Source organism: Cystoisospora suis (genome assembly GCF_002600585.1).
Source record: "Cystoisospora suis strain Wien I chromosome Unknown contig_477, whole genome shotgun sequence".
In the NCBI taxonomy this organism is placed as follows: domain Eukaryota; phylum Apicomplexa; class Conoidasida; order Eucoccidiorida; family Sarcocystidae; genus Cystoisospora; species Cystoisospora suis.
The window spans coordinates 1,944-21,590 of record NW_027153278.1 but is presented as its reverse complement, the minus strand read 5'-3'; the positions used below and the strand labels follow the sequence as shown (position 1 = coordinate 21,590).

Below are 19,647 nucleotides of genomic sequence, written 5' to 3'. Positions count from 1 at the left end.
GCCCCTGCAAAAGGGTGTAGCCTGTTTCGGTTATCAGGAGGCAAGGCTTTTGACAACAACTGCAGTACCATACGCAGAGAATTCTACTGCTGTTCTCTGGTGTGTACCACTGCTAACGAGGCGCACCCCGACGACTGCATTGGCACCACGAGCGACGGCGTCCTGACACAGCCGGTTGATTGCCTCGTCTTTCACACGTCGGATAAGAGACGTCAAATCATCCATCTCGCCTCCGAACTGCACCATCAGAATTACCTTCGCCATCCGGAGGAGATCTCGAGATCGCACAGAACAGCCCTGGACGAAGCCTGAAAGATAAGGAAGGCAAGCGTCAGCTTTGTTACATCGGAACTCGACCCAGTCAACCGCACCTCGTGCTATCGCTTCTACAGGTACAGTCCGCAACGAAAAGACTGCACTAATACTTGAGCACCCCATGTGTACTCTACGCCAAACTGCACTGAGCCCACAGCTTACCGGCCCTCGAACATCTTGCAGGTACAAGCAAGTCAAGAAGCCGGGGCCTTCGGGAAGAAACACGGTTCACACTAAGGGAAAACCAAGCAAAATTACAAGGGAGCACTCTACGCCTTTCATGAACCAATGGCCACGCTAGCAGTTGCGAATCAGGGCGGAAGTCTCGCCTGATTCGGCAGCACTCCGCTCAGAGTGTTGCCCAATCACGCGCCAAGTATGATGCAGCCTCCGTGGTCGCTGAGCGGTTTCTTCTTGCGCAACTGTAGAACGCCTTGTCACCACGCTTTTCCAGCCCACCAAGCTTTCAACACAAGGTAAGGAGATAGGTTTCTCTTATCAATCTCTCAGGAGAACAGTTCACAAAAGTGTCTAGGGTTCGCCACTCTGTTCACGGAAGGTAGTGAAAACTACTTAACGCAAGTCGGAGCTCTGACTTCTCTTGGTAGTTTGTCGGCGGCGACATCGTGGGTGGGTACTGCTATACGATACGTGTTGCTTCACATCTTTTTTTCTCGCCTATATCACACTAATGGGGCACGGCCGTCAGGTAAAAAGAGACTGCACATGGCAACCATGACGTGCTCAATTTACAAACACTCCTTTCAATCATCGAAGACTGGGAAGCAGGTCTGACCCTTATATGCAAGTGTTGAAAAACCAGGAATACTTGGTGTGGCAGAAACCAGTATTTCCTTTCCATCGACAAAGGTGGCTTCTTGGCCTAAATTGCTCGCCCAGATGCCGCAGGAGGTGCCGCTGTCTGTGTGGTTGCTGTTTCGTGAGTTGGGAGAAACGCGTTGTTGGTCTGACGCGGGTTTGACATGTGGTTCCTTGGTAAATAGCGAGTAGGAGGAGAACGTCTGTAAAGCAGGGAGTAGAGGAAAGTCTCTTGGCCATCCCGCGGGACAGGGAATGGAAGCGAAGAGAGGAGAAACAGACGTATAAGCTGCACCGAACGGTACTCTGGGTCGAGGGTATGTGCAGCCAGGGGTCTGAGAAACCGAACTCGTCAAAGGAGAAGCACGGATGTGAACGCATGGTGCACTCTTGGGACCGGGAAAGGGTACCGGTAAGGAGGCAAGCAGGCTACGCTGCGTCAGGGTTGACAAAAAGCGGGGATTGCCTTGGTCGCCGGCCTTCACTGCGGCGGGCTCGGGCAGCCCCTTGCGATATGTCGCCTCTGTAGCAAGAAACTGTGAGCAGCTTGTGGAGACGGGGCGACGGTCGTTACAGTGCTCGCATTCTACGCGAACAGTATGTCCCCCCGCACTTTCACATCTAACCGGCCTGTGGAGGACTGAGAGGGTCTGCAAGGCCGAAATCAGCCTTGGATTCTCTTCCCCAGGAGAACGCGCCCGTTTTCGCCCTCCACCAACGCCCCCAAAACAGCTCGAACTACTTCCCGCCCGTTTCGCCCCAACAAAGGAGTCTGACCGAGAGCGAAGCGAGAAGCTGGGGACAGAAACGAGAGAAGTTATCCTTGAAGTTGCCATCCTTTGATGCCGAAAGACGCTAGTGCTCACACGAGGAACGCTCTATGTCCATAGATCCCCTGTATTGCACGCGCGGTCACTCAGCAGACACTCCGGACCAAAAGACCGCGACCTGCAGTGGATGGTGCGAGAATTTCTACGTCTTGCGCCGGCAGATCTAAACTAGAACTACCCGCGTACACACAACCGCGTCGTCCGCTTAACAGCCGCAAGACTGAAAGACACCTTTACGAAAGCCGTCTGCTCTACCCTTCGGGTCCGAAGAAATACCTAAGCTATGAACACTGTTACAGTTTTAAGCATCCCGAACAAAACCGGATGGGAGGCACTTGGCTGCGCATCGGGGCGCGACCTACGGACCGAGGCAATCAACAGAGGCGCCGTGAAGTGTAGAGAAGGGCCGGGGACTAGTAAGACTGAGTGTTCGTGCGCATCAGTCTGAAGAACCCCGAAACTGTTTCCCTGTGAATACCCGGGATGTCGCGCCCCCGATGCCGGTAAGGGGCATGCAACTCCTCGCGGCGGCATGCGACACGTCCGACAAGTTCTCAAGCTAGCTCCGAACGGTCGAGCTGGCCGAAAGGACCGCTACGATCCAGCGCGCCCGCTTCGGGATGTTCTACACTTCATACTTGGAAGCCGCGATGCTGCAGGATGAGCAGCTATCTTGTCAGAGGGTGACATAGTATGTGCCGGGTTACGACTCGCCCAACTGTAAGGTATCCCGAAAGCAGTCCACACGTAAGCAGTCCATAAAAAGAGTCTCTAGTTTCATCTTAGTTCCCGGTGAGCTCGTCTCTCCACGGAAAGCGGTGTGGCGCCCAGGCGATACTTTTCGAAGGGTGACTGACTGATGCAGGGCGAACACTTTGCTCCTTCACAATCAGTCTAGCCCGACCAAAACACTTCGAGGCTCTGCTGGAGCGATCTTGGTTAAGAATTGTCACTCAGCAGCCTTTCATACCGAGGTGATGGGCGTAGCGGCTGCGGTAAAGAGTCTGATTGTTGGAGGACGCACGCTTACGCAGAAATACGAACTCTTTACCGTTCAAAGCGCTCCGCTGTCTGGGCTATTCGGCAGCGGTACTGCATACATAGTAAGCTGACGAGGCAGCGGCTTAACCGAAGAGATACGGTTTGCAGCAGCATTAAGTCGGAGAAAAAAAGTTTGCAGCGGCAGTAAATCGGACGAAGAATGTATCAGGCGGCACTGAATCGGAGGGAAGAGGTTTGAAGCGGCAGGAAACCGGAGGAATAAGGTGTTTGAAGCTGAAGGAAATCGGAGGAATAAGGTTTGAAGCGGCAGTAAAACGGAGGGATAAGGTTTGACGCGGCACTAAATCGCAGAAATGAATTTTAGGGGAGTAAACCAGAGGGCTGAGGTTTCGCCAGAGCGTTGGCTGGGGACCGACCGACAACGCCTCGGGTATAAACAGGGTCAGGGATCGCCGCTCTTCGGACTGTGTGGCAGAACACTTCAACACCTCAGCCCCTGAACTGATCTGCTTGCAGTCTGATGTACGTAAATATATATATATATATATGTATACCTAGGTGTCAACGGCATGCAACAAACAGTTTGGCCTCTCACGCACATTCACGCAGCACGCCCTGGCTGCCGGGACACAACTTTGCTCCGCAGTGGAATCGAGGTTCGCGGTCCGGTGTCTACAGCAGCCAACAAAACCCAGACTAGCACGCATGCGCCGGATCCTGCGGCAATCCGACTCCAAACTGCCTGCCCGGGCAAGCACTGCCGCCCTCTTTTTGTCCCGAGTGTGACTGTCCACTTCTCTGAAAGAGAAAGAGAGGCACGGCCCAGCGTGTCTCCAGCTAAACCAGAAGGCTCGTGCGACATAGCATTACCTGACTCGTCACTTCGTTTCTTGTCCACCAAATTAAACCCCGTAATAGATTAGGAGCTTGTCAGCAGCCCGCAAAGAAGAAAACGATGAAAGCTACTGTTGCAAAGAACGGGGCACAGACATAACCCAAAGCATAATCACAGCATCCCTCACGATGATCTCTTCTGCCCTCTCGTGCTTGCGTGTGCTGCGCGGCGCACCGTCCAGTTCTAAGAACGGCAATTCTTCAACAGCAAGTACGTACGGAACCTGGGACAGAAATTTCGCGCTCGGACAAAACCCTGAGAGCAAGGGCTCTCTTCCCGCGAGAACCACATGCTCACCGCAGGTGTGCACACCGCCGCGTGGTCTCCGGCATCCAACCAGAGAACGTCCTGCTGAGGCATGTGCGGCACAAGGTGTAACTTCAGTCTCAGCTGACTGGGGTCCGCGGTGAAGCTCCGCTCATATTCTGGTCTACGAGGGGGTCGGCGGTCCACACCACTGCGCGAACCCTCGGGTTAACCATTGCTTCCTGGATGAAGTGCCACCCACCGCCCCGATGCCCCTCACTCGCCAGGTCCGTACGTTCGCCCTGTCCACCTTGAGCCCCTCGAGCCCCCCCGTGTCTGCCTCTGAGCTCGCGACCGCTCTTTCGCTGCTGCTCTGTCCATCTCCCGCTTGAGTTGCCGAGCCGCCTCACGCTCTCGCTTTTCCATTTCGTCAACAAGTCTAAGAGCCTCCTGGACTTCAGCTTCTTCTCTTAGCCTTACTTGTTCCTCTTCGTGCTCCCTCGATTGCTGCATCTGAATGATTTTCAAATCAGTGACAAGGCTTTCTTCTCCCTGGGCCCGAAGGGCGGCTTCTTTCCCCCAGCAATTGAAAGAAGCTGTATGATCGCGGCAGTTCGCGAGGAGTCGCCCTGCCGAACCTCCGCGTGCTTGATTTCGGTGCACGACAGCTCGCCCTCTTCCACATGAAGTGAAACCTCCCGCCGCGGACTGCCTAGGTACAAAAACAATCGAAGGAAGCCCGGGACTCCTCACAACTGAAGAAGCTTCATGCGCTTGCTCTTGTTCCTGGAGCAGACGAAGCTTCAGTTGTTTGGCCTCGTGCAGCGCTTCTTCTTCTTGCATGACAGAAGCCAGGTCCGTGGAGAGCTTTTCCTCGCCTGCAGTATTTGCCGTGTCTCCCGCGATGCAATTCTCTTTGACCGTCTTCCAGGCGCCGTGAGTTCCGGGGCGCCAAGCGCTCGTTCCCTCCTCACCCGAGAACGGAGAAGCTCGGCTGGTTACTTCCAGCGCGCTTCCTTTACGGCTCTTCTTCTTTGTTCCCGTGGTGACAAGAAAGTCGCATAGCCTGAAGACACTCCGCACATCGCGCGGCACATCAGAGTTCCCTTCCGAAGACGCGAAAGATGAACTGGGACGTGAGGAACACGGGGGCAAGATGGAAGGTGATTGAAAGGGGCTGTCCTTGCTAGGTCCCCACATCATGACTGGCGAAGTGCAGGCAGTTCTCGAATTCCTTGCTGACTTGGGTAAGCGAATCCAAGGTGACTTGCCAACATCCGTCGCTGCCTGGTCCGGCCTGTGAGACTCGTTCTTTTTTTCCTTCGACGCCCGAGTTGCTGGACTCTCCTGACTGCGGATTTCCTTTGTGTAGCTGTGCATCTCTACAGGCGAACCTGTGATGGTGTTCTGTCTGGTTGCCGTACCATCCCCTACCAGTTCTCTCTCTGACGCGGCTTCCACGCGCTTCTTTCTGTGCTTCACCTTCTGCCAGGAAAATCCAGTCTGCTTTTCTTCTTCTGTCCATTCCTCTGTATGGTTAGTTCCAGTAGCTGATAAAGCGGAGGCATCACGCGTAGTCCTTAACTCGCCGATTTCTTTCACCTCCGACCCGCCGAGTACGCTAACCTCTTGTACTGTCTCCACACCCGACACAAGACTGCTGCAGGGAGACCAAGAGGCAACCCCTGAACACGGAGAGTCGCCTGAGATGTCGCCAGAGGCAGAGGCATGGCTGGGTCGCATACGAGAGTGTCCTACTAAGGGAGTGCCTCTGATGCCTGTACCGTCTGCTGCCGCGACAGGGAAAGGACCACACGAAGCTTCCAGGAAACCGGCCCTGTGTCGCGATGATACTCCTCCTCTGGTATTACCGGACGTTCCTCCGTTACCCTCTGTTACGTGACTGGCTCGGGATAAACGACTGTCAGAACAACCGACGGCATAGTCTGTGTCCCGCATCGGCACTAAAAATCTGTCTGCGCGTACACACGGCGCTGCGCGCACGCTCTCTGTTGTGCTCTTGTTGTCAGCGCCTGCCCGGCTGATCTCTACACACTCAGGGAGACTTCGAAAAGTTTTCTCTTCGTCTTGATGCACGGGGGGTTCTGTCTCACAACTATCCAGGCACCGTCCGTTGCGGCCAGAAGCATCCCTGTCAATAGTGTTTCCTTTGCTCTTTCCTGTCGGCCTTTGACCTCTGTGCTGCCCAAGTGTCTTCTCCTCTTCCTTTCCACCGTTCTCACCCTGACCGCAGCTGCTGCCTTCCGCGTCTGCAACTGAGACACACGTGGCTTCAGCGAAAAACTCTTTGCCGTGCTTCTCCTGCTTGCCTGTTTGCGCTGTCTTTTCTAATCCACGAGCCTTGCGAACAACCGCCCCTGGCTCCTCGTCCTCGGTCGCCCAGTAGGCTCTCGTCCATTTGTCGAGGAGCAACCGCCGTTCCCTTCGCAGCCGTCCATCCGCCATCAAGAGGTCACTGGCCCGTCTGGGAAGGACTAAGAGAAGGATAGGTCCTTTCTCTGCCGGGGCGAACAAAGATGTACACGCCAGACCATCTTCAGAAGAACTCACACTTCCGGCGTACGGCTCCTCTCCGAAACGCGGTCTTGCGTGCTCACCCCCTGCCGATCCTCGGAGTGATAGCGCGGAAGACGTATTCTCATCGAGCAGATCGCTCTGCAGCGAAAACGTCGGCGACTCTAGCTTTCCGCGTAGCAGAGTGGACAGTTCCATAGCAGCGGAGGCCAGAGCTGGCCGCAACACTCGGCTGTTAGGGAACCACATCTGCTCGAGCTCTTCCCACAGCTGAAGGGCCTCTGCGCCTTCTTCTCTCGCGAACGTGTCTTTAGCCGCCCTGTCGGTGCCAGAGAGTAAAGCCGCCCCCGAGCGTGAAAAACTGTCTGATTCGTGCAAAATTGCTGGTGTGCTTCGGCCCTCCTCTTTGCGGCTCATCTTAGGCAGCGTGGCACAGTCTAGAGTTCGTGCCAACCGTACATCCCTCTCTCCTTCCGCACAAAGGTGAGTCCGACTGTCTGTACCGTACGCGGTCCGGGTCTGCATCTGCTCAGGAGCAGCAGCGCTGTCGCTCAGTGCCTCACGCTGTTGAACAGCGCATCCGGTCCGCAAATCTAACAGCTCCATCTCCTGCTGCCGCGTCCCGCTTTCGCTACGCCGGCGCGAAGCCGATGGTGGAGAGTCGTCAGCGGACCTGCAAACTTCTGGCCGGCTTCGTGTGTGGTTTGAATCGTTTTTCACTATTGACTGATTCTCCTTGTTGGCATCCGTGTGCCCTGTAGACACAACGCTTGCGACTTCCTCGGTTCTATGCACAGCAACCCTTCGGCCACAGTCCGACGGTTCTGAAACAACCCTGTCGAAGAAAAAAAGTGTTGATGCCAGAGAGAGCCAAGACTCCAGGGTTTCCGCGCCCAAAGAAGCTGTGGTCAGAGCGGCTTTCAGAGCACGTAGAAGGTACTGCATGCCCGCCGAGGCCGGCAGATACGAATCAGTGCCGGTCAGCGGCATCAGGTCTCCCTGGGGAAGCAAGATAGCTCTCTTTACTAGACGGGAGACGGCGTCTGACGCCAAGGGGAAACTCAAGAGCAGGGGAAGGTTAAAGAGAAGATACAGGCAGCAAAAGTCGAAAAGAGAACTGTTCCGCACAGATACGGAAAGGGGAGCGAGGACATCAAGTACAAAACTTGGCGACGGTGGAAGCCCTCTGCTTGACCGTAGGATAGCTTGGGCCGCACAAGCACCAAGAGACGGCGGCCCCGTGTGCGTGGAAGAGCGATTCGATGAAAAGCAGCCGGAAGGTTCCGGCGCCGAGGATAGCCGGAAGGCAGGAGCGTGAGTATCAACGATGGCAGCAGTGTGTGAATCGCTGCAGCTGAACGAGGAGATGTTGCATATGTCTCGGACAGGCGAAAAAACGAGGTACACTGTCCAAGGGTAGCCGGCATGCCCGCGGAAATGAGGACATGACGGGGAGTGAGATGAAGAATTAACAAAGGATGAAGACGCATTCGAGGAGAAGCGAAGCTGAGATAGCGCGGTGGTGTGCGGCGGCCGTGGTGCTGTGGCTGTCGGCGCCTCCCGCGTGTCTCTGTTGCGTCCTCCGAGAAAGCAAGGAGAGACAGGACAACGGAGAGAGGTCACGGGGTTGCCACATGTGCCACCCGCATCAACTCCGGTAGGTTTTGCACGCTCTGAGGTCCCTCCAGGCGAGAAGGGCGAAGCGGAAGAAGACAGAGAATGCTTACCAGGAGAAGACACCGAAGGGCAGCGCTCAGGTGAAGGGGTCGACGGACTGACTGCATGAGGAAGGAAACTAGAGTAGAGCAAACCTTCTGACGTAAGAAGAAAACAGCGAGAAGACGAGAGGGCAAGCTGCTTTATGCCCCCTGCGCCAGGCCAAGCAGAAGAAGCACCCTGGAGATGAAGGAGAGGATACGGCAAAGGCCGGGGCCAAATGCGGTACTCGAGACGCGTCCCCCCCACGAGGGATCCTGGGACGGAAGAGCTACGTCCAGGATCGCTGCTACCATCCTCGGGTGACGGCGCAGGCGATGTGGGAGAGCAGACAGGCGTGCAAAAGCCAGAGAAGGGAACAGGATAAGGAGAGTACAGTGCGAGGGCGGGACGCACGAGACACGGGCGCTCTGAGCAGAACCACAGACGAAGCCTGAAAGGAAAGACACAAACAAGGCTTGAGAGCTGTATCGAAAATTCCCGTCCCAGAAGGCTCGCTTCCACGCGTCGTGCGGTGTGTTCGGAGGCCTGGCCGCTCGCCAACTAGATGAAGACGGTATACCGGAGCATACAAACACGGCCACAAATCTTCCACTACGACGGGCCGCTAGAGTTTGCAGCCACATGTCGACCGCCTCCCGACTGTGTCCGTCTACCTGAATCTGTTTACTAACCTCCCGTCTGCGCCAACCGCTAGTCCGACTTTGTCGTTCACGACAAGTGACTCTTTGACGAGTACCGGACAGCTTCTCGCGGCCGTCTGAGTTACCCAGTCACCATCAGCGTGCGCTTCCCCCCTATCTCCGGCCGCCAGTCCTTTCAAACGAAGAGGTGAGAAAAAAGCCAAGTACGGGCGATAGTCCGCTGCGGAAGAACAGCAATCCGGAGACGCAGCAGCGCCACACGACGGCCGTGAAGCCGACGACGGACGCGTCGGGGCCACCGAAGCCGCTTCGGGAATCACCACAGACTTGCCAGTTGCGTTTCCGAAAGCGGGAGTTCCGTCATCACCGCACTCCATAAGAAGAGTATCCGAGACAGTGGAAACTGGAAAAGAAAGAGTTGTGGATTCCGCCGCACAAGTACGGGAATCTCGATCCTTGACCCCAGTGAACGGCGCCAACGCAGACGCTGACTGAGGCCTCGGCTGAGTTGCGTATGCCGTGAGTTGATGGCCGGGAACTGCACTACCTCCCCAAATGAAGACGCCTGAAAAATTCATAGGGAGAATGAAGCACGTGCAAGGCTAGTCCGAGGCTGTGCTCCACGAGCACCCGGGCAACTGCGCGTGCATGAGAACGTGAGAGGAGCCGACGCAACCTGGGAAGCCATAATGACGCCCGCCACGTCTGAACTCTCCTCTCCTCGGGTAGCCAGCCTCGCAACAGCGGCGTCAACGTCTCAGACCTCACGAGGGTACGACCGAACACTCTCCGCGAGGCACGCCGGATACATACCGTAAACAACACACGCTTTCCAACGAAAAAGGCGCGTGCGCTTGCACCGTGGCGAAGTGTCCCTTGTACTGATATCATTGAGAAGAGGACAAGCGTACAGAGCGCATCGACACAATGCTAGGAGGGTGGCATTCCAGTAACAGACCGGTACTACGTAAGCGAGTCTCGACTGCGTGAGTCGGATTCCCGCGAAACTCACTTTGAGGAGGTAACGAGATAGCCATGCTTGTGTTGTGTCCCGCGACAATTGCGCAGCAACACGGCAGCTGGACCAGCCTTCGCGGCGGAGCCACCTTGGAAACAAGGGGCGGTTCCGCACACTGGCCGAAGGTGTTATCACCGAACACCCACACGTCACCTGTCAGCAAGGATAACAATGCCAGAGCGGCGGCCTGGAAAGTTTCTCAGACCGGACAGCACGCTACAGCAAGCACAGGTGATGAAGACACAGAGGTCTGTCGCATACACATCTGGCAGTCAGAGGTTAGTTTCGAACACCTGTCTCTGAGAGACGACAACCTTGGAGACGCTTTCGGACCAATCACTACAGTTCGAGAGCGCGAAGACACAAAACCCGACCTAACCTCGTAGTGAGAAGCACCTGGTAATGCCCACTGTCTGCCTGAGTACGCCTCGGTCCACGAGAATCGGAGAGGCCTGAGACAGTGCCGTAACTGCATTCACTGCCACTTTCTCTTCAAAAAGTGAGTAACGCTTCACAGGACGAAGAAAGCCTAAGACACCAGCACAGTCGGATTTGCCATCGCGTGTCTGCAGTGTGTAATCGTTTCAACAGCAACAGTCACACTGTGGCACGCGGCAAAAAGAAAGAAAAAAAGAAACAGCGCCGTTATTCTTGCACTACACTGGCAAAGAATGGCAAGCTGGGAAAAGTGATATGACGATCCTTGGTGCGCTGCAGAGCGGCAATCGTGGCACCGGTCTATGTATCTAGCCCCTCCGGCAAAACCATTTTCAGCCGGTTATCCCCTGTCCCCGCCAAAAAAAAAAAAACTGCAACCCATGCGTAAGTTGTGGAACGTCATTTCCAGTGTGAACAACGGTCTCCTGAGCAGTCACCCCCTCCGACTGCCGACGTTTCCTCCGAAGCTCTCACGGTCACAAACCCTATGAAACAAGAAGATACTAAGCAGCGAGGGGTAGCTGTGAACAATCAGGTGTCCTGAAATGACTTTCCAAAACAGTCCCTCGCCGGGCTCCTCCTCCCCCCCAGGACGAAGGTGCGTTTTGTTTTTCCGGCATTTGGCTATCCCCAGCAAGCTTCGAAGAGATGACGGAGGCGTAGTGAGCTGAGAGCATGTGCCGGCTTGAAAACGTGCGCTGTCACGTCGCACTACAAAGAACATGAAGCAAAGATTGTATCACCCTCACCGTTTTCGCCCAGAAGCATCGAGTGGTGCAACCCTGCAGCGACTGCTTTGACCTTCGACGAGAAACGGAAGAAGGGTTCGTAGAGATTCACTACTCCAGCCGCATCTTTACAGGCAGCAAAAGAAACGCAGCAGGAGCTCTCAACAGAACAAGAACGCCGTGTAGTGCAAGCCGGTTCCGGACACTTACAGGCCATGGGATGACCCTCAGACGAAATGCCTACGGCCCATTCAGGGAAGGGCGCTGACTGCGAATCTGAAGTCTCAACCCCACAAGAAACACTACGGCTCTCGCAGGGTGCAGAGATCCATCGAGAAAGTAAAAGAGGCCGATACGCGCACACTTGATCCCACTCTTCGGGTGTTATGTGCTTTGTTGACTTGGCAGTGACTTTGCCTGTGCCGCTACTTCGGCTACCCTTACAGGAGCCCTGTGGCCCAAAGGTCGACGGAGAAGAAAAGTCCCGTGAACGGCCGTTTGGCTGCGTTGTCTCTGCCGTTTCAACCCCGCGGCCGACCCGGAACTGCGCGGCCTTCTGGGAACCATGGGGGATCCCCAGCTGCTGTCTTGCATTACTGCCCCAACCGTACACACGACTCTCTATGCGAAAGATGTAGCAGCCGTACTCGCAGTTTCCGGCGCCAGTGCGTCCTCGACAACTAGGTCGCCCCGGCAACGGGGCACCGGCGTCCTCTCCGGACGAGGCGGGGTTGCTACTATTGCACCCATCGCCCTCTTCAGCAAGCGGAGAGAAAGACAGAGATTCAAGTTCACGCGGCAAAAGGCAGCCACCCAAGTTTTCTTCCAAGCATTTTCGCTTTCCCCCCTTCTGCAATCGCCTGGCGGGTCTTCGGCTGCGAGGCGGATCGTCGTGGAACCTCTCGCCCACCAGCACCTCAGCAAGCAGGAGACAGTGTTGCGCACCAACAGCGGCCTGGAGAAAAGAGAGAGCATGAAGAGCGACGGAGCAAGCGCCCACGCAATTCAGGAATGTGCACCTCCTCTACGCTTGTTACTGCACCTCTGTGAAAACGCGAGTGCTTCCTAAACACCGGACATTCCTGCCTCACAGACATTCTCATAGCTAGCCTCCAGCGCGGAGTCACCGGGCCCTTCCCCAGCTCTTGCAGCGCGCCGCCGCGCCAGAGAGAGCTTGCCAGATGTGCAGTCGACAGCAGGCGCTGTCCGGATTGACTAAAAAATTCACTGCACCATACTTTCTCGGTACTTATACGCTCGTCGGAGAAATAACTTACGGCATCCCACTGACAGAGTGACTCGCCAAACCCCCGCGTTCAAAAAACACGCTGAAGCAGGGTTATCCACACGCGGCCCTTCTGCACAGGGTGACCCGAGCTGACACAAAATGCCCATGTCTGCACGTATCAGCGGCCCTCCCGCACCAGCTCCGGTAAAATGAATGATTGTCAAACGACCTCATTTATCTTCGTCTGAGGCATCCAGTGTCTGTCGTCTTGAAGGTGGGGGGCCTTGCCCAAATAATGCCACTTAGTATAGCGCTGGCAGGAGAAGAGTTTGTATGATTGTCCCCGTCCTGTTCAGCTCACGGCCGAAGAAAAGACCAAGCCGAGCGGCAAGACTCACGGAGAAAGCAGTAGTAGTGAACAAGATCTCCGGAAAAATAGGACCAGCAGGCAGAGTGGTCAATTTCTGGCTTACCCCTCTGATGAAAGACCCGAAGCTCATACGATCTGAACAGCGGCATCCGCAGGGCCCGCTGGTGATGTCTGTTTTCGTTTGGAAACCAGGAGCCGGCCGCCCATCCTCGACGCCGGCAGGTGGTACCCGCGATTTCCCCTGCCCGCTGTCCAGCGAAACAAAGACCGCATCTGTCTCTGCACCGGCATGGGAGTCGTGCAAAATCCAGGGCTTTTTCAAACTGGCCTCATCCTCGAAGCCAAGAGCCTCCGGAGTGGATGTACGTTTCTCGCCCGGAAGCGACGGCCTACGCACCGATGTGGCGTGAAGATTGATCTCCAAAGCAGACGGCATTCCAAACAAGCCGGCAACAAGGGCTGGTTCAGTCACGACGTGACGGCCGCCGTCGGCGCCCCTTCCCCACACCCAAACCTGCCCGTCAACTGTCGCAGCTAAACTCATCGTCGGGCCGCAGCGCACCAGCTGCAAGCGAACACTGCTGTTCTCCCTATTCTCGACTTGCTGGCTGACCATTACGCAGTAGTCGCATTTTCGGGACACGCGCCCTCTTCTTGAACCACAGATCTCAGCAGTAAGGTGGTCGGGAAGGTCTGCCGATTCCCCCGGACGCGGCATACACTTCTTGGCTACATACTGATCGGCTGTGTTCGATAAGCTATCCGCACAGAACAAAATCGCTTTAGGCTTCTGAACGCGTTTTTCTGCCGCAGCTGAGAAAAGGGGATAGCCGAGTTGGGAGGAAGCTGGTGCTCCCCAGGTGTACAGGCAACTGAATGTGAAGGTTTGAGACCCCTGTGTATCGACAGGAGGGAAAACAGACCCAGTTGCTGCGCGGTGAGACAGATCCGGGGAATATGCTCCTCCGACAGGGGACCGGAGGAACGCCGCCAGCCTTGCGGCCATCTGCATGGCTGACGCTAGATAACCCTGGCTGCAAAGATCGTGGGCGGGCATAAGCGAATCATGACCGTTCGACTCGCCGCGGTCTTTCGTTGAGGGAGATCCCGGAGCAGCCGAACCTACATCGTGCTTGGCAATGAATAGAGGCTGGTGAAAAGGATCAGCTCCATGGTGGCGCAGGAGGTGGAGGACACTGACCAGAGAGAGCCGCTGGATCGACACGTACAACAGGTCGGACGGGCATGGCAAGCCGTTCGTGTCTCCTCGCTTAGCATCGGTTTGTCGGCCTTTCTGCATTCCTGGGTTCATGAGTAACAATGGGCATGCCAGCGCGGAATCAGGGCAGAACGAAGAGTACTTGTCTTGTGATTGCTGTTGTTCTGATTGGTTTTTCTTTCTTGTCTTTTTGCGTACAACGTGGTTTCGAGGAAACTCTGTCGTCATATGAAACGAAACGCCTTCCGTCGAGTCAACAAACAAACGAGCTTGAGGAGCTCGCTCCACTCCCCCACAGAAAGCAGGAGCCATGGCGGCACGTGCCCCTGAGATCGGAATCCGAAAGAGAGCCAAGAGAACAGAAGGAAAGAAAGACTCTACACTTGCGGTAACCCACTAGGACATTCTGCCAGGGCCTGACTTCCTCAAGAGATGCGAACACCTGTTCCAGAATAACGGCTCAGCGGCATAAGGAAAGCACTGGCCTTCACCGCTCAACGCAGATGGAGCTTTGCAAAACAAACGCGCACGCGAGCCGCAGGGAGCCGTTCACCTCGTTTTGTTAACCGCCTGCTGTCTCGGTAGAAGTAGCGCTGTGCCGTCAGGCACCCATGGCGATGTATCAACTTCGGGACAGCACGACAATGTCCCGGGTGGCGTCGCCCAGCGGCCAGCAAAAGCATCCGAAAGGGCAAGCGAAACACGGCCTTACACGAGAAGCCAGCTACACAGCGGCCGAAATGCGCCAGATATGCGGTTCACGATCCGAATCTGCACCCTACACCACGTCTCCGACGCGCGCCACAGCAAAACGTTAGTTGATATGCAGAGACCCAACTATTCCGATTCACTGGCCGGCGCCCCCCCGCAGGCTTGCCTGACTCGGTGACGTCGGTCCGCCTGAAGCCTCCCCTGTTCGTGGGTGACGTCGCGCCCTCCACGCAGTTGTGGGTTCGCGACTGCCAGCCAAAGGCTGCCTGGAGCAGCACGGCTCTTGCTCACGTCACCCCGGACTGAGCAGTGCAACATTCACTGTGAGGAGGAAAACTAGTAAGCCGCTCCATCAGGTACTCTATCGGCGAGGCTCAGCACGGGTCTCGACACCGTTCTGGACGAGGCCAGAGACAGGGGTTCACGGAACAGCTGATGACAGTGCATTTCCTTGCTCTAGCCAGCCCAGCGGTAGCTTGAGGAAACGACTTGAGAGGTACCGTGACACGAGCCAGGCCTCGCTCGGACCCGGACCGACACCCGGATTCTCACATCCGTCTCGTACCGCTTCTGGCTGTCGCATGCGCAGCCAGCTTTCCATCAAGCGTCTCCCTCCACCGCATGATCCACATCTCACGGCAAAAGGCGTTAGCGTGTCAACGGAGTCGCCCTCGGAGACGGTGCTTTTTTAGATTTCGAAGACTTATGAATAGTTATAGGCCACATCTGGGATAACGCTTGCGAGCTACTCTCAACAGCTTGTCGCCATCAAACCCTTCGGGCGTCGCCCTTAGAGCCGGACGGTTAGATGGCGCCAAGCAGTTGGCGTAGACGGGCCAGAAACGTCACGACCCCCGCCCCATCGTCCAGAAACCTGTCGCCGAGCGGCGGTTTCTCCCGGGGCACCCTGCACCCGTTCACCGGTGCAGCATTTATCGTGAAGGCCACAGTAGAGTAGTGTCGGGTAGGTGACGAAGTGGCTGGCGAACCTACTACGGGTAGGGGCACGCTGTTAGATCCTGTCTCTTGAGCCGAAGCGTCGCTGCTTGCCCGACGCGAGAAGCCAGAGTCGAATCTCCCGCAGCCTAGTCCAAGTCCGAAGATCACAAACCGTTTGCAGGCACACCGTGACGTTCGGTTGCGCGTGTGATGGGCTCAAGGTCCATCACTAATAGTAGTAAAGCGTCTACTCAGCAGAACCTTAAGCGTTTCAGCAATGACGGCAGGTGCAATAATGTTAGACGTACAAGGGTTTAAAGCCTTAAGGTGAGTTTGCCCGCTCACAAACATACCTTCGGAGCAATCTTTCATGACACACGGAACTGTAGCTCTTCCTTACCGAGCAATCTTTCATGACACACGGAACCGTAGCTCTTCCTTACCGAGCAATCTTTCATGACACACGGAACTGTAGCTCTTCCTTGGCCAGCGTGACTGCGCCAGATACTCGGAGGGCCGGTCAACGGATGCCCGCCTGCGCCGGTGTACGGACACTGGGGGGGGCCAAAAATAGGCTGGTATTTTTGTGTCGTTAGCACTACACAGTTACCCTCAGGTATCCAAAATTCGTGATACCTTTTTTCCGTACTGCCGTAGGTTCGAGCTCTCGAAGCTTCCGTGATGATGCTGAAGATTGCGACCTCGGTAGCCCTGTTCGGGGCGTTTGCCACAACCCGTAAGCACTGTTCTGCATTCCTGTTCGGAGCTAGAAGAAGATTAAGATATACCTGCAGGGGCACAGTTCTTGCCGTCGGTCCAGTTGGCCGAAGAGTCCGCCAGCCAAACACCGTCAGAAGCCCGGGTCGCCGAAGGCCCGTCAGATATGAACTCGCCACCTTCCCGGCGGGGACGACTGGGGAGAACCCGGCTGCAAGAGATCCCAAAGCCCACCGTACCCGAGTTACCCACGTTTCCTGGCCTGCCGAGCCTTTCAATCAAGGTGCCTCAGGACAGCGAAATGTCACAGCAGTACCCTGCAATTCCACCTTTCACGCCCTTTCCCTTACCTGAGTTACCCCCACAATATCAGGGACCCATCGTTCCTCTACCTGTAGCCCCTGCTCCATCTCCTTTGAGCCCCAATGCTCCTGTAGAGCCGGTTCCGGCTAACCCTCGTGCTCAGCCGGAGACTGGGCGTGCTGGATCTCAAAGCACAGCAAATTTTACAGACTTGCCGCAGTTAACAGATCTTGGAGACATCTTCCGCCTACCTGCAGGCCTGTCCACGCTAGGAGAGCTGCCGCAGCTACCAGGCTTGCCAGAGCTCGGAGACCTGTCGCAGCTGCCCAGCTTACCGAGCCTCGGAGAGGTACCCCAGCTACCCAGCCTCCCCAAAATAGGAGAGCCGCCCCAGCTTCCAGGTCTTCCCGACCTGAAAGACTTCCCTGAGCTCCCAAGCTTATCCAACCTTGGCGGCCTGCCCCAGTTACCGAGTCCCCCGAACCTTGGAGACCTTCCCCAACTTCCGAGTCTACCAGACCTCGGCGACCTGCCCCCGTTCCCGAGCCTTCCGGACCTTGGAGACCTGCCCCGACTCCCAGGTCTACCAAACCTTCCAGACTTGCCCCGCCTTCCAAGCTTCCCCAGCCTCAAAGACCTGCCTCAACCCCCGCACTTTCCGAGCCTTGGCGACACATCCCAGCTACCGAACCTCCCATATCCTGGAGACCTGTTCCAACTGCCGGGACTGCCGGCTCCTGTGGACTTCTCCCAGCTCCCAGGCATCCCCGACCTTGGCGACTTTCCTCCGCTGCCTTCACTTCCAGAACTCAGTAAAGAAGCCAGACTTTTTCCTGGTTTGGCGGACTTCCTGGAGGCGTCTGAAGACCCTTTGAAACTTGAGCAACTCCGCAAGCAACTGGAGGATGTCGTCGGTGGAATCCAAAGAAACAGTCCAGATCCCGAACGCCTTGGTAAAACCCTCAAAGAACTTTTTGGCAAGCAGACTGCCCAGGACGGGGGTGAGGATGCCTCTGAGGAAACGAATCATGACATCCTGAAAGCAAGGATGACGGCGAAGGACATTCTGAAGTCAGCAGCAGCCCTTGAAGAAAAGATCAAGGCTCTCAGAGCGGGGAAGTCTGATCCCAGTACTAGTTCGGCTACTCAACCTCTCGGGAATCTACCCGACCTGGCAAATCTGGAGCAATCGTTCGCTAGGATACGTTCGATACTGGAAGCTCTCCTGGGTCCTTTCACACAGATTCTCGATGACTGGCACCTTCCTGGATTGGCCTCGGCTTAAGAGCTCCTTTGTTGTAGGTAAGGGGAAGTCAGACTGTGTCAACTCGTCTGCACCCAGCTACGTCCGCGGTAAAGGCTCCAGTGTGTTCTGATCCGCCTGCCTTCCGAGGTTGTGTCAGCAGCCGCCAGCGCATTCGTGCCTCCCTCGTGTCCACGGCGCTTCAAGCTCCTCGCGCAATTTACTTCCAGCACGCCCTGCGTGACTGAGCAAATGTTTTGATTTTCGACATCTGTAGAGTTTGTTTCTTGTACAACCACGCTGCATGGTGCCATCAATGAATCGACTCAATGGGAAGAAAAACACATGCCTTCATAATTTCTACCCGCACACGGTGCTCTGACCGTCTCACAACATCTCCCCTTTTCTTTGCTGCCGAGTCAGCGGATATTCTTTTGCCATTACTCCACCAAAAACGTTCTACTACTGTAGTCAGCAGACACGCTGGGGACTACCGGCGATCCTGACTGTGTACAGTGGAGTTTGGAGTTTGCCTGGGCCTGCTAGAAATTTCACGAGCCTTCTCGAAGGATACTTCAAAAAGGCAAACCGTTGCCGCCAGGTTCAGCCATCCCCGGTCCTCACAGAGGAAAAGACACCTCAAGCAAGATTGAGGGGCCCTCGGAGACTGCGGGTGGCACAAGGGCGCGATGGCATGAGGGTGCGGCTAGAAGAAAACAAGGCTGTCTGGCCGTGTTACGGCCCTACGAGGCTCACGATGCCAAAAACGAGTCTCGGGGAAGGCACGGCTTGAGTAAACTGCTCCACTCTTTCGGAGCGTCGCGCTGTCATCTTTCACGACTATTGTTTGCTCGTTTCAAAGATCATCATTTTCAGCAGCCGGCCTGTCAACCCCGAACATCCCCACCATCAGTTGCCGACCCCCGCCGGGATAACAGGTTTCTCTGGATGCCGGGGCTCAATGACTAGTTTCGTGCGCCCGGAATAGCGGTCTGACGCCGCCTCATCCAAGCTACCAGTGATGCTCAGAACACCGTGAAGATTCTTCCTGTCAGCACTCAGCACGCGCGGTTTTGCCCGTGCAAATGGAACCGGCGCCCTTTTCGCCGCCGATGTCGGTCTGGCTATTAGCTGGCATTTCCCCCCTTGGGTCTTCCGCGCGGCGGCTGCACTGTGTTGAAACTCAGGTTTTAGTTCACGCTTAGGGTTCAAGTGCCTAGATTGAACTCCAGCACTCCCGCTGCACCACCCTGCGGTGTGACGCCACTGACTGAGCCCAGCTTCATGGTGAAGGAAGAAGACCATTGCCAGCTTGTTGTGAAGAAGCGTTGATTGCTGTTTGCGAGCGGAGGCCAGGCGTGCCGATACTGTTTTTTGTACTGCCTGCTCGTCCATTCTGGATGTCGAGCTGTCGGGGGTGCCGCGCCGTGACGGCTGAGCCGCCTCTAGCCCCTGTGTGTCCAGAGTAGCGTGTGAACCCCGGAAGCTCAGAACTGTCTTCGTTCGTGGCGGCGACGCAGGACACAAGCACCACAGAGACACACCGCTTTCCTAGTACTGAGGGACCTCTCTCAGCAGCGTACAAACGGGTCTGTTCCAGCAGCCTTGACTTTTTGTTCGTACGAGGAGGTCTGGCGCCTTGGAGCCCCAAGTTTAGTGGACCTGAGTGCTGCACGTCTGCCAGATTGGGTTTTGAAGCTCTTGCACAACGAATCAAGCTCAGACAGCGCT

General features: G+C 55.9%; 4 protein-coding genes across 4 annotated transcripts; 1 reads left to right on the top strand and 3 right to left on the bottom strand.

The window, feature by feature from the left end:
- Positions 1–28: 28 nt before the first annotated feature.
- Positions 29–2,425, bottom strand: CSUI_001197 (duf74 family protein). Its single transcript, XM_068061403.1, has 2 exons — positions 1,112–2,425; positions 29–308 (listed from the first exon to the last, which is right to left on the bottom strand). The coding sequence occupies exons 1-2, from the start codon at positions 1,968–1,970 to the stop codon at positions 34–36; spliced, it is 1,134 nt and encodes a 377-aa protein (XP_067926605.1). The 5' UTR covers positions 1,971–2,425; the 3' UTR covers positions 29–33.
- Positions 2,426–3,514: 1,089 nt separating this feature from the next.
- On the bottom strand, positions 3,515–15,173 carry CSUI_001196 (chromosome condensation regulator repeat protein). The gene is made up of 4 exons (XM_068061402.1): positions 12,888–15,173; positions 10,015–12,141; positions 9,033–9,567; positions 3,515–8,791 (listed from the first exon to the last, which is right to left on the bottom strand). The coding sequence occupies exons 2-4, from the start codon at positions 10,037–10,039 to the stop codon at positions 4,384–4,386; spliced, it is 4,968 nt and encodes a 1,655-aa protein (XP_067926604.1). The 5' UTR covers positions 10,040–12,141; positions 12,888–15,173; the 3' UTR covers positions 3,515–4,383.
- Positions 15,174–15,930: 757 nt separating this feature from the next.
- Positions 15,931–17,958, top strand: CSUI_001195 (c protein immunoglobulin-a-binding beta antigen; the record flags this gene model as incomplete). The annotated part of the gene is made up of 2 exons (XM_068061401.1): positions 15,931–15,980; positions 16,641–17,958. 2 exons carry the CDS (start codon positions 15,931–15,933, stop codon positions 17,956–17,958), a joined length of 1,368 nt encoding a protein of 455 aa, XP_067926603.1.
- A 223-nt stretch (positions 17,959–18,181) lies between these two features.
- On the bottom strand, positions 18,182–18,651 carry CSUI_001194 (uncharacterized protein; the record flags this gene model as incomplete). Its single annotated transcript, XM_068061400.1, has 1 exon — positions 18,182–18,651. A coding segment is annotated over one exon (114 nt), but the record flags the coding sequence as incomplete, so codon positions are not given.
- Between the last annotated feature and the right edge of the window lie 996 nt (positions 18,652–19,647).